At 40.9% G+C, this 14232-nt stretch overlaps 1 protein-coding gene across 2 annotated transcripts in view; it reads right to left on the minus strand.

The window, feature by feature from the left end:
- Nucleotides 1-12522, minus strand: part of ATP2A1 (ATPase sarcoplasmic/endoplasmic reticulum Ca2+ transporting 1) — a 114339-nt gene extending 101817 nt beyond the window's left edge. Inside the window, exons 1-2 of one of the 2 annotated variants that reach the window (XM_033944508.1) lie at nt 12187-12522; nt 4606-4623 (exon numbers count right to left, since the gene is read on the minus strand). In XM_033944508.1, coding sequence (XP_033800399.1) covers nt 4606-4623; nt 12187-12304 — 136 coding nt within the window. In that variant the 5' untranslated portion in view covers nt 12305-12522. The remainder of the gene's footprint in view (nt 1-4605; nt 4624-12186) is intronic. The other variant, XM_033944509.1, reaches the window with a different exon arrangement.
- Nucleotides 12523-14232: the final 1710 nt, after the last annotated feature.

Here is a 14232-nt window from a genome sequence, read left to right on the forward strand (position 1 = left end):
TGTGGAGATAATGAAGAAAGTAAAGGTTGTTAGGAAGGCCTACAAAATACACTTACATTTGTCCCACTCCTTACCCATGATACATGACACCCACCCACATAAGTCTGCCATCTTTTCCATAGACCATAAGGGACTGCTCCACCACCATCACACACATACACCCTCCACACACACATCCAGGTCTTCTCTTCCCTCCCACCCCTCATTGATCTCTAATCCTCTCCCCAATTGTTCATTTCTACATTTTCTTATTCTCCCCTTCCTTCTGCTACTCTTTCCTCTTCCTCTGTTCCCCCATCCCTTTCTTCTGTTCTCTTACTTTTCTCATTCCTTTCCTTCCCTCTATGGATTTCCCCTCTACCCTCACCCCTCATTCCTTCCTGGAAATCCATTCCTCCATCCTTGCTGTCCTCTGTCCCTCCTCCTACTGGTTCAATCCATGTTAGTCCTTACTTCTCATCATCACCTCTCTGCTCCTCATTGTTCCCCCCTCTCCTTATCCAAATTTGCCTTCCTTGACCTGGCAGTGCTCTCTGTCTCTTATTCTATATCGGAAAATTAGGGAAATCTCTCTACTTTAAAATTACTGAGCTTTGGAATAACTTTCCTGTCCAGCTACGTAATTTGGGCTCTTTCCAATTATTTCGAAAACATCTGAAAACGTGGCTATTTTCAAAAATGTAATTTCCGCTGCTCTCTCTATAATCACTAATTCTTATTATATTTTCCTTTCTTAAACTCTTGTAAACTGTGTCGAGCTCTATCCTTATAGAGAAGATGCAGTATATAAGTTTAAGGTTTAGTTTAGTTTAGTCTCCCCCCACCCCCAAGCAAACTGATCCCAAAGTTCTCTCTCATTCCCTCTTCACTAGTCTTGGTACTCTTACTTCTCTAGCCATTTCCATTCCAAGTCAAAATTTTCCATTCACCCTTTCCCTGATTAGTCAGTAATGCTTCTCCTTTCCACCAGTGCTCAGGCCTGTTTCTCCTGCCAGGGCCTCTCCTGTGTGCTTCACAGTTCCACAGTACGAACCATAGGCAGTGGAATTGGGGTTGGCCACAGAGGCCATGGCCCCACCACTATTTTCTCCAACATATCACTAGCAATTTGAGAGCTTGGGAGTGGGGCTGGATATAGTTTCTTTGGCCCCCTCCAAACAAAAAGGTGTTCCTCTGCCCCTGATATGAAGCACACTGTGTTCCAGGACACCATGTAGTTCATGTTCTCAGAACTGGAATGCACAGGAGAGGCACCAGCAAGATAAGCTGATTTGAAAGTACCCTGAAGGGGAGAAAAGAGTGAGCGAGCTAGGAAGCTGGTGCAGGGATGCCAGCAAGAAAAATGTACAAGGGAGAAGTAGGGATTAGGGAGGTGGAAAAGAGAAGCATGCTGTGAACAGCCTTTCTCTGCTTTACGTCCTGTGCAGCTAGTTACTCTAAACTTTTTATTGGATGGTTACCAGTCCTACATATTTAGGCTACATTTTCTTTCTTGAAATATGCACACTCCAGAGTATACACACAAACATATTTCAAAATAAAAAAAACTTTCAAAGATCTATATACACTCCAAAATAGGCAACACTTTTACTTATAAATACACACACTCCCATACCTGAGATACATATCTAAAGCAACAGATAAACAGTTCACGATTTAGACACAGAGGACACAAGATAGATAAGTAAACATATAGCAACACCCTGGGTTATGGACACACCTTTAAGACTGACACACAAATGGGTGTACATCCTAAGATATTGTAAACTGCTTAGATTTGATTTGCAATAATAAGAAATTTTTTTTTTTTTTTTTAAATATATATATACATAATACATTAGAACTCCCAGTATATATGTCTCATATAAGTCCTAAATATTGTATATATAAAACTTTATATATATATATATATATATAGAGAGAGAGAGAGAGAGAGAGAGAGAGAGAGAGATACACAGAAGGGATCATCAAAAATTTCCGCACTTTTATTTTTTTAAACACTATTTATTAAATATCTCAAAAGCAAATTATATCACTACCTGCAAAATGAGCCATCTTGCCTGACTAGACACATGAAATTCTAAGACACGCCTTCTTACAACTTCTCCTGCTCCAGCCATTTTCCATGAAAATATGAAAGTGCAAAACCATTTGATGAACCTTTGTGCGTGTGTGTGTGTGTATATATATATATATATATATACTGTATATATAAAGCATCTTCAGAACCTTTGATGAATGCCCCCGCAACACATGCAAACTTGGACTGGATTTATTTTCTTGATATACTGCTTGCACCAATGCATTAAGCAGTTTACAAAGCTACAAACTTCAAATACAATACAAAGACAATAAAACTGAAAATCTAAAACAAAAAAGTTTACAATCAAATTTTTTTTAAAAAAATCAATATTTGCTACTAACCCTCCTGTTTATGAAGCCGCGTTAGGCTTTTTTTTATCGCCGGCCATGGTGGTAAAAGCTCTGATGCTCATAGACATTCTGTGAGCGTCAGAGCTTTCACTGCTGCGGCCAGCAATTAAAAAAGCCTAATGCGGCTTCATAAACAGGGGGGCTAGTGATATTATTGATATTTTTTTTTAATAAATAGGGGGGTGGGGTAAAATAGAAGACTTCAATGAAAAGTTTATCAAAATAAAAAAAACCACTCCCAGTAATATTACTAAAATAGAAGACTTTGGTCATTTCAAAGAAAGATTGTCAACAAAATCCATAATGTTGCCTAAATAAAACTGACTTCAGTTGTTTTCAAAATGCACAGTATGACAGTCCCTCATAAAATTCAGAAAACTTTGTATGTCTAAGTGCCTTGAAAATGAGGCCCTAAGCTTTTATGCCATAATGGCAAATTTGTGCTCTTAATTTATTATAGAATACTAGCATAAGTCAGCAATTAGACAACTAAATTTATGTGCAACAGACTTACACTTGCTCTATGACAGGTGTAAATGAGCATGCCTAAGCACAGCAGTTAGGCATCTGAAAACCAGCACTTAAGTGCATATGTGGCAGCAAATTGGCTGACTTCTATTCTATAAGGGCACACATAAATGTCATAGCAAGCATGTGCAAGGGGATATTCACATGGCCATAAAGTAGAGAAGAACAGGCAGGGGCACTGGGAAGAATGAGTGGGCCAAATGGTCTTCATCTGCGAATGTTGGTTGTTTCAGTGGGTAGACTCAAGAGTAGTCTAAACAAACAGGGCTGGATTCTCTAAACAGTACTATTAGAAAAGAGGTGCCAATTATGTGTCAATCATACAATGGCGCCGTTTAGAGAATCATGACCACATCGAAAGTAGGCACCTACATTCCACAAGAATCACGTCCATAGAGGCGCCTATGTCCACTTCCAGGGTAAACCAAGCCTACTTTGGACGTAGGTGGCTCTATGGATAGGAATTGGACACTGTTGTTTGTAGGCACTTGTAAGTACCTACATTTTTTTAATAGATTTTTTTTCCCAATCATGTGTATTAAATTTCAAGAAAATAATAAAATATAACAATGCAACACAGAAGAAAAGTCTCCATATACAGAAATTATAAGCAAAAATAATGTCACAATTGTCAACAAGTGGAAAGTCTTTCCATTCCTTCACCCAAACCCCCCCCCCCTCTCTATCCCAGAAATATGAGGGGAAAAAACATAAAAGTTAAAGTCAGGGACAACCAAGTAAGACACAGCTGCGGGCATGTGGAGTCAGGGTGTCTAAAAAGAGCTGCCAAATGGTAAGCAACACTCGTCTCTGTTTAGTATCCCAATCAGACAAATGCATGGTTTCTATAGTCAGAAGGTGGGGCATATGGGAACGCCAATGGCTATAAGTAGGACATTGGGGACCCACCCAGTGGAAGAGAAGAACTTTCATACCCGAGAGAATAGCCCTTCAAAGATAACCTTTAAGAGCCAAAACAGGCTATAACTATCACAGTGCCATCTGGTCTGCCTTAAAAATAGATTTTAATTTGTTTTAAATAACACAGTCAATTGCTGTGCTGTTTATCACCAATTAAAACAATTAAGTTAGGCAGCAGTAGGGAACCATACATCAAAGATATACAGAAACACACAGATATCCAGCCCACCTCCAGAAATGTATACATAAGTACACACACACACACACAATTACACAATTCCTCCCCAAGCAATACACTTGCACATATCCTTTTTGACATCTCCATGTCCCCTCTGATGTCATGTAGCTGCAGAAAACATCCCATCCCAGCTGCAAGTATTCCATTGCAGTAGTAACCAAATGACCACTTAGTGCAGCCAAAGGTCTTTGATATCACATTGATCCTTCTTTCATAGCCAATCATAATGCGTCTCTCTCCACATCTCAGGCCTCTTTATTAGACAGATGTGTTTTCTCTCTCACTTTCTTATCTTACCTCCCCATGAATCAAAATGATGGAGGATTAAGCCTAAGATCAAAACTATCCTCAGGGCATCTCTTGGGATATTAGTGTAATTTATTATAACATGTCAGTTACTGTCCTTTGAACAGCTGCACATTAAGGTGGATTACATTAAAATCTCCACAAAACTACACTCTTTATGTTTTCAATACGGGACTCACCTTCCTCTGCTGGCAACTCTGTTGTACATGAGGAAAAGAAGACAAGGAGGAAAAAACAGAAAGAAGTTGATTAGTGCAGGCAAGTGAAACCTTCATACCCAACAGATACTCCCTACAAAGAAGATCAAGGTCAAAAACTCATCTTCCCTCTAAGTCCCAAGAAGAAACCATTCCTCTACTGAAATCTTCTCTGTGAGAAAATACGAAAAAATATGGATTTGCAACTGGTTGTAAACAATTATCTCAAACAATACTAATTAATAATTCACTGTTAGCATATCAGGTGATGTTGACGAGGGATCAGCCCTAGGTTTAGCACTATTCCATGGTATTGTAATGACTTGCATGACAGTACACATTAAATAGGAACGTCTATAATACTTCACCTAGTAGGACCTATTCTATCAAGGAACGTAAGCATCTACTTCCTTTTATATAATGCTAGTTTAACCATGTCTAGATATGCCTAATGTTTAGGAATAGAGCTAGTGTTTTAGTGCCCAACTGTTGCAGATACCAGTGTAACTTACAGTATCTGGAGTTAGTGCAGTGGACTGAGAACCTGAGGAGCTGGGTCTGATTCCCACTGCAGTTTCTTGTGACTCTGGGCAAGTCACTTAACCCTCCATTGTCCCAGGTACAGAACTTAGATTGAGAGCCCATTAGGGTCAGAAAAAGTACCTATATTTAGTGTATGTAACCACTTTGGTTGTATCCACAGAAAGGCAGTTTATCAAATTCATGACCCCTATTCTATAAGTTACATGCATAATTTGAGTCCCATCTATGTTCCATCCAAGCTCCGCCCATGTGTATACCCTTTTTGCAATTATGCATTATGTAAGTTATGCGGGTATTTACAGAATAGTGCTTAGGTGGAATTTTGCCAGTTACATGTGTATGTGCACACATAAATGTGTAACTGACATGCTAAACATTTACACAGGGATGTGTAAATGTTGGTACCTATGTTATACAATTGCCATTAAAGGGGCTAATTTTTACAAACATTTTACTGTGCATTAACTCTGTTTTACTTGTGTAAAAGGCCTTTTTCTAGAATTACTCCATGAACCTGGGAAGGGCCTTAGGCTTTTGAGTCAATCAGGGCCTTAGGCCCCTCCTGGTGCATCCCAGGATGTACTGTGAAGGGGATCCCTCCTGCTGTTTTCTTCTGTGTAAAGTATGGGGTCGGGGCATGAGGGGGAGGGGACCAGGTGGTCGAGGCAGGAGGGAGTGGGTATCCTTCCTGCTGACGATCTGGGAGGGGGCGGGAGTAGGGGCGGTCCAGGTGGCCGAGGCAGAAGGGAGTGGGCACCCCTCCTGCTTCTCTCTCTCTCTTTCTTTTTTTTTTGTTTGGGAGTATCATTGGGGGGCTGACACAACTTATTTTTTAATGGGGACAGATATTGTGCATGTGTAACACACGCTCATCTGTGCCGCTCAGCTGTTCGGGCTTCCCCTGCTGGCTCTGCGCATGTGTCAAAGTCACATTTACAACGACTGATCGGATGGGATTATGGCAGACGTCTGCGAAACTCATTTGCATGCAAAGTCGTTTGAACATCAATCGTTGTTTTCAAATTGGACAATTTGTCGGTCCCATAGCGACCCACAGGATTTTAACAACAATTTTAGAGCATCCAGGCCACAATGACAAGATGGTGTGCACTTGAACACAGCCCACATATGTGCACCTTCAGAACATAGTTTAGGTGGGGTAATGAATTTAATGCATATTTTATATAATACATGTACATATATATACTTCACATGCATCTAATCCCAAGCAGACGTTAATAAATGTGGTTACGTTTTAATCACACTTTTTGCATTTTTTTGTGAAGTTATTTTTTTGAAGAGCCCTAGGTACCTATCTTGTCTGTAGAAAATAGCACCAAATAGCCACTTTCTTGTGCACCCAACCTAGGTTACATGTTATAAAATCATCCTCCATATTTGCTGACTGTATAAAGTTATGAGAGGTGCAAATCCCTTGAAGGACAGAATTACATTTTACAAAAATCTTGACATTTTAGAGAACTCGCCATAAGTACATCGCTTAGATTTAAGCGATTCATAATTTTTATTAAAAAAAAAAAAAAGCTAAATAAAATACCACCAGGAGAATGTAAGGTACTGCACTGAAGAAGAGAAAATCAAATGCACAAATCTAAGATTTGAAAAGACTAGATGAGCAGTAGTACTGTGGAAGAAGATCTGGAATTTGTAGTAGACTGCAAATTGAACTGTGGTGTTCTAAATTTAAAATCAGAGTGGAATGTGTGAACAGGAGCATCACATCTAAGATGTGAAATAATTCTGCCATTGCTAAGGGGTATAATTTTATAACAGGACATCTAGTTCAAGAAAGGGAGTAGGCGCCTACTTAGGCACTAATTTATAAAGCCACATAATGCCTATGAGCAGCATTTTAGAAAGGACATGCAAATTGGAATTGATGGATGTCTAGGTTCCTCTAGTATTTTAGAGCAGGATCTCCCGATGTGAGCCTGTTCTAAAATACAGTACTTCCCCGATATTCGCAGGGGTTCCGTTCCAGGAACCCCTGCGAATCTTAAAAAAACACAACTACGGTTTTTCATGGGGGAGATTGAAGAGGGCAGCGGGAGAGCAGCCGGAGCACCGCGAGTGCAGGAAATCACTCGCGGTATGCTCCCACCGCCTCTTCCTGCAGCTCCTGATTGGATAAGGCCCGACTTAGTGCAGGAAGAGGCAGTGGGAGCATACCGCGAGTGATTTCCTGCACTCGCCGGCGCTCCGGCTGCTCTCTCCTGTCTCTCCCGCTGCCCTCTCCTTGTCAGTGGTTCGCGGTCGGAAAATACCGCGAATGACCAGGACCGCGAACCGACGACCGCGAACAACCGGGGGAACACTGTACATTTAAAAAAATAGATGTTTATGTGCTGCTTACATATGGTGGGATCCTGCAACGTAGTGAAAAAAAGAGGTACCCAGAATGGTGGTGTCTGGCATCACCGTGGCATGCATCCCCTTGTACTCTTCCCTGCCGTGTGGGTCCCTCCCCCCTTACCTCTTTAAATTTTTGCCGAAGCAAGCAGCATTTCCTACCTGCTGCTCACGTCGGCCACAGTTCTCCTTTCTGATAACACTTCCTGGCCAATTTTTGGAGCAACTGGTCCGGGAACCGACAAGAGGGAGAGCTATTTTAGATTTGGTCCTTAGTGGAATGCAAGGCATAGTACAGGAGTTAACTGTGTTGGGTCTTCTGGGAAACAGTGATCATAATGTGATCAAATCTGAGCTGATACCGGGAGTGACGTCATAAAAGAGATCTACTGTAGAGGCATTTAATTTTTGAAAGGGTGACTATGATAAAATGAGGAAAATGGTTAAAAAGAAGCTAAAAGGATCAATTGCAAAGGTTAGGACTGTAAACCAGGCGTGGATGTTATTTATAAATACCATTGAGGAAGCTACCCTTATTACCTCCACTGCAGGGCAGTACATACTGAGCATCTTTCTGATACTGAGACATCCCAGGTAGCAGGTGTAAATCTCCATGTCAATTTATTTAGACATAAATGTTCATTCCCCTTCTGAAATGGAGAATATGTCTTTATTTTTTGGTCCTGCTTTAGTTCCACCCAAAACATGCCCAGATCTTGCCTCCTTGCCATATACACATTTTTGAATTTTAGATAGGTATATCCCCATTTTCTAATATTAACATTAACGTAGGGAGAGAGGAGACATGATCGAGACGTTTAAGTATATTACCGGCCGTATCGAGATGGAAGAAGAGATTCTCTTTCTCAAAGGACCCTCAGCCACAAGAGGGCATCCGCTCAAACTCAGGGGCGGGAAATTTCATGGCGACACCAGGAAATATTTCTTCACCGAGAGAGTGGTTGATCCTTGGAACAAGCTCCCGGTGCAGGTGATTGAGGCAAACAGCATGCAAGAATTTAAGAGCAAATGGGATGCCCATGTGGGATCCCTTAGAGGGTTAAGCCAAGGGAACCTGTCACCAGGAGTGGGATCCCTAGGATAGTAGACTTGGGGGTGGGTCAGTAGAGTGGGCAGACCTGATGGGCTAAGGCCCTTATCTGCCGTCATCTTCTATGCTTCTATGTTTCTATATCTAAATGCTGGTGTAAAACACAAATAGTGCTTCTAAAATCAGCAGCCGTGTGTCTTTCGAAATATCGGTATGTGCAGCAGACAGTGTACCTACCTTATGGGCTTGAACACATCTGCTGTCAAGGAGCTGTAAATGTCCATGCATAAATTAGCATATTTTGTAAGCTACACATCTACTTGTGAACTCTGCCCTTGCTCTGCCCCTATCATCATGTATACTTTATTACGATTGCTGTGTTATAAGAGGCCATGTATGTGTGCAAGTGGCCACATATTCACAAAAGCCTCCCGTACTTCAAATAGTTTTCTAATACATAGAGGTGGATTGGGGCTGAAGTTGTATGGACAGTAGTGGAAGATTAGCCCAGTTAGATTTTCCATTTTGAGTCAGCTGAGTCCAGAAATGCTATAGAGGAAGGGTTGATAGCCCCAGGGGATTGAGTGGGCTGACTCCTACTGGCTGGATTCAAGGCCCAAGATTGTCAATGTAATTATAATGTATATGTCTTTCAAAATGCACATTATTTGTAGCTAATTTTCATTGTATGGAGATGTGAAGGTATAAAATAGGGGGAAAACCCTGGGTAGTTGAGAACGAAAGCACATGATGCCAGGATCTTATTACTGGTTCCAATTGATCAGAAGGTCCAAAGAAGTACTGGGAAGCTGCTGAGATATTAGGAAACTCTTTCTATGATCCAAATGGTTCAGTTTTGTGCATACTATGACACTAATAAAGCTTACTCCAAAGCCAGGGTATAAAGAGCATGAACTTAGTCTTAAATGTACTGCTAATGCTTGCTGTAGTATTTGAATTGTGCCAAAGAGAGCTTCCTTCTGGAGTTCCTAAGATGTAGCATGCTTGAAAATTCCTTTTAATTATGACTATGGCACCCAAAATAATGGGAAATATTTCTGCATCTTTCTGCCACATTTTCTTGCTAGTTATCAAGTTACTAGGGAGACAGTGGTGGACTTTTCACAGTTGAAAATTTTAAAGAGTAAATTAGGCAAATTTGGACGATTTTGGAAGATATAAGAACAGTGGATTGAGTGGACAATTGACTAAGGAGCCCTTTTACTAAAGCTTAGTGCGTGCTAATAGAATTAGCGTGCGCTAAATTTTAACAAGCCCTTAAGTATAAAACGGTCTTTATAACACTTAACGCACACTAAACTTTAGTAAAAAGGCCCCTAATGACTTCTTGTCCTATCTTTTTGTGATTCCAGATGAACTTCTGATTCTAGATTGGCGATTCTCAAACTAGTGCTCAGAGATCTCCCCCAATCTTGATCCAGAAATCCACAATGAATATGAATGGGACAAATTTGCCTGCACTGGCTCCAGCAGATGCATATACTATGCATATTTATCATGGATATCCTGACAGCCAGAGTGACTGAGCAGTACATGGGGACTGGGATGTCAGTCACTATCTGGATGCCCTCTTGGGGTCTTTCCAGCACCATCTTTCTATGATTCTAGATGACTCCTCAAGGTCAGTCCCAGTTCAATTTTTCTGATTCCAAATTATTCTTAATATCATCTTTGTGCCTTATAATTCTATGATTCTAGAAGATCTTGTGCACCCCCTCCCCCCCCCCCCCCCCACCTTGATATGATTCCGCAGTGTACAGAAGGAGTAGCTGAGGGATGAAAGCAGGAGGACTGTGAAACCTGAGCTCCTGCTTGGTGAAAGTTTCCCAGGAAGGGAAGCAGAGCTGGGGCCTTTGGAAGGGAGAGAACAGCTGCAAGGGGATGGCAATTTAAGCACTTTCTGTATCTCTCTCTGGTGATCTCTCACTGCCACAGGAACTGGGACTTGATTACAGGAGGGATTTTCCCTGTTTTCCTGACTCTTAGACATGAGGTACAGAATGGTGAACGTGTCTTATGTTACTTTTCTCTCTGCATCTACCTTAACTCAGAAATGATTCTCAACCCTCCATACCCCAGCCGACGAGAAAAACTTCAGATTGTGCAGAGAGATAGTATGTGTTTTTCTGTACTACGTAAAGGAATATGCAGGATCATCTACCACAGGTGCTGAGACAAGCAGAGCTGGTCTGTCTACACATCTGTCCTCACTTTCAGTAATAATAATAACCGGCAATCTCTATCTTGTTCGTCTGTCCTGTCTCACTCTTCCAGCAGAATCTTCCTACTTATCTGTTCATCTTCTTTTTCCAGATTTGAGAAACTTTATTCCCATAATCATTTGTGCATGAACTGGAAAAGTTAATGCGTTAAGGAGGAGTTTTTTTTAAGACTTAGGGCTGGCGTTACTAAGTTACACTACTGCTTTAGCAGATGCTAGTACCATTAACACGTTATTTGAACCCAGGTCCCATTTTATCTCATGAGACCTAGCTACTAATAAATTGCATTTGTGGCATTAGTGCACGGTAATGAGGTAGTGTACCTTAGTAATTCTGGCCCTTATTTGGATAAATCCCTGGATTATATTGATAGGCTGGCTGAATCAGCTTAAGTGGATGTACCAGTTTCACAATGTGTGTGCATTTAGCCACAATAAAAAGAAGCTTTCAAGGTGGCATAAAGAAGACGGCCAAAGAAGTTCTGTCCATGTAAAGTTTAACTTTCAAAAATGTGCACCCGCCATCAATTATATGCTCCCACAGAAAACAATTTCCGTATATTATTTGTTGGTAACATTTGAAAAATAAAAAAGCCTAAAATAAAATATACCTGAACTTTCTACCTGCTTAATCACCTGATCTTCAAACAAAAACTAAGCAGGTAGTTTGTTTAAAGAGCTGGGCGTTTGGTGTAGGAAATGCATCGTCAGACAGCTATGTTATTAAAAGAAAGAATTACAAAGCACCATTATAATCACCAGTAATATTTCCCCTGTTTGTTCTTTCCTTCAGTTATACAATAGTAATGTCCCAGTGTGACTGGTTGTCTGCCCTGTCTTTTCTCTTCCAATTATATAATAGCATGTCTCTCTATCTCTATTCTTCCAGTTATATATCTTATCTGGCTGTCCTTTCTCTTCTACGAGGGGGTGCGGAAAAGTTCTCAGCCCAACCAATTAACTTCCTAAATTCTGAGCATTGTTTTGCCAATATAGCTGAAAAGAGTGTTATCTTAAAAGTGCCAATTTGCAGAAACAAAATTCTGTGTTGTGGCATTATTTCAGATCATTGATTGAATCATATCCATGTCATCCTCTTCTTGGTTGGGCTGAGAACTTTTCAGCACCCCTTTGTAGTTATTTACCAGCAGCATCTCTTCTCTTTATCTGTTTTTCCCTCTCTCCTCTGCTAGTTATGCAGCACCACTATTCTTTCATGTTTTCCTGTCTTTTGTTCTCTCTTTATCCTGCCTCCCACTTATACACTAGCAATAACTCTTGTCTGTCTTTTCCAACTGGTGTGTCTTGATTTTCCTCTATACTGTAGAAGTTAGAAGGAAATACCCCCTTTGCCTACCGTTGGGTCCAAACCTCTCAAAGTTCTTCTTGACCTGATCTGGGGAAAGGCCTGTGTTCTCGTTGACACCAAAGTAGGCAAGGCATTCTTCCGTGGTCTTTGTGTGTGCGCTCTCCATGGCTTATCGCCGCTCCTGGACACGTCCGTGTGCACTGAGTCCTCTCCTCTCCTCTCCTTGTCTGATACAGTTCCCCTTTGGTATTTCTTACAGACACTTCTAGCAGCCTGGCACTGATCACCCTGAGTTCCCCCTCCCCCGTACTGTCAGCAGCACATGGTACAAACCACCAATATCCAAGACAGCGTGTTCCCCCGTCCCCCTCACTGATGCTGTGGCCACAACTCTGGGTCCTGTGTGGCCCTTATGAGGCGACTCCCAGCCTGCAAACCCATGCACCATCTTTGCCATGCAATTGGTTAGGCTAGGATGACATCAGCTGCATGCATTAGCACACATAAGGCCTGCTCCTTACTGAGGAGATTTTGCTGACTGATGAATTTGGGAGGGGAAAGAGAGGTGATCGGAGCGCAGTGTCCCACAGTAACATGTCACTCAAGAACTTTTTTTCTTCCAAGCTGAGTCTCCCTCTGTCTCCCTCTCCTCTCTCTCTGTGGTATTCTACCTCTATTCCTCTCCTCTCCTCACTTTTTCTCCATCTCCCTCTCCAGCTTCAGCATTTATATGAATAAAATTGTCACTTGTCCATAATTATCCTTTCACTAGTTGCTGGGACATCTGCTGAATCTCTCTCATACCTCTGTCTACCCTATATTTATGGGAGCCCTCTCTGTATCCCGTCCCTATATCTTTGTGTTTCTTCTCACTGGGCATTTAAAAAGGCTGGATGCCTTGTTATATATGGCACAGCTCTGAAAGGGTACCTGTGTGTGAGTTTGAGAGTGTCTGAGTGAAAGTTGCGTTTGCATGTCTTTTTATATTTGTGTGTATTAGATATGATAAAGACTGTGGAAATACCTTTACAGATCTGTGAGACACAGAAAGAGTCTGTTTTTGAGGATTATTCAGAATGAGAAAGAGAGCTGAGAGTGAGAATATTTCACCTGACTAGCAATCTTAGAGCAGCTGAATATCTAAGCCTTTTCAAGTCTATATTTGTCCTTATTCCTGTGCCAATAGGGGGGGAAATTTTATATGCATACAACATGTGGAGGGAGATTCTATAGCAGTGTGCCTATATTTAGATACCTATTTTATAAAGGAAAGTAGGCACCTATTTCCCTGTATAGAATTCTAACATAACTGAGTATATACATGCGTATACCATACCATACAGTTTCTTATACCCCACAAGTATCAACAAGGATTCACTGCGGTTTACAATAAGAATTCTGAGCATTCATTGAAGTTACAGTAAGATTCATAGACTATAAGGAGTATAAGCCATGAGAATTACAGTGAGAAGTTTCCTGAATTGGTAGTAGCACACTTATGTCAACCATACTCGTACAGCTGGGGTAAATGCTCAAACCCAGATTCTGCAGATACATAAGCAACTTACTGTATTCTGTAAGTAAAAGAAGCAGTCTGGCATCTCAAAAAAGGCTCAATTGAAGTTTTATTAAAAAGGTAATCAAAATAAAAGTTTGTTCAAGCAGAGGCAAAACTTGCATTATATGTGACTCAGATAGTGATATATCCACCTGTTTGAAGGTACCACCTGATATCAAGAGTCTTTAAATAATACTACAATTAAACTACCAAGCAGATTTTCTAGGTTGTAGCAATGTACCCAAGTGGTATCTTCTAAACGGTGAATATATTACTATATTATTTCTTAATAAAATTTCAAGTGATCCTTTCTTGAGTTGCTGGACTGCTCCTTTTATTTCCCAGCATTGAATATGCAGTTTGAGATTGACTATCTTTTTTCTTGTGATTTCTGTAAGCTACACACGTACTGTAAGTGTATGCTGTAGTACTTGAAGATTGGAGGGTAGCCAATGTTATGCCAATTTTTAAAAAAGGTTCCAGGGGAGATCCAGGAAATTACAGACTGGTAAGCCTGACTTCAGTGCCAGGCAAAA

This window comes from Geotrypetes seraphini, chromosome 5, assembly GCF_902459505.1.
Source record: "Geotrypetes seraphini chromosome 5, aGeoSer1.1, whole genome shotgun sequence".
NCBI classification, from domain to species: Eukaryota; Metazoa; Chordata; class Amphibia; order Gymnophiona; family Dermophiidae; genus Geotrypetes; species Geotrypetes seraphini.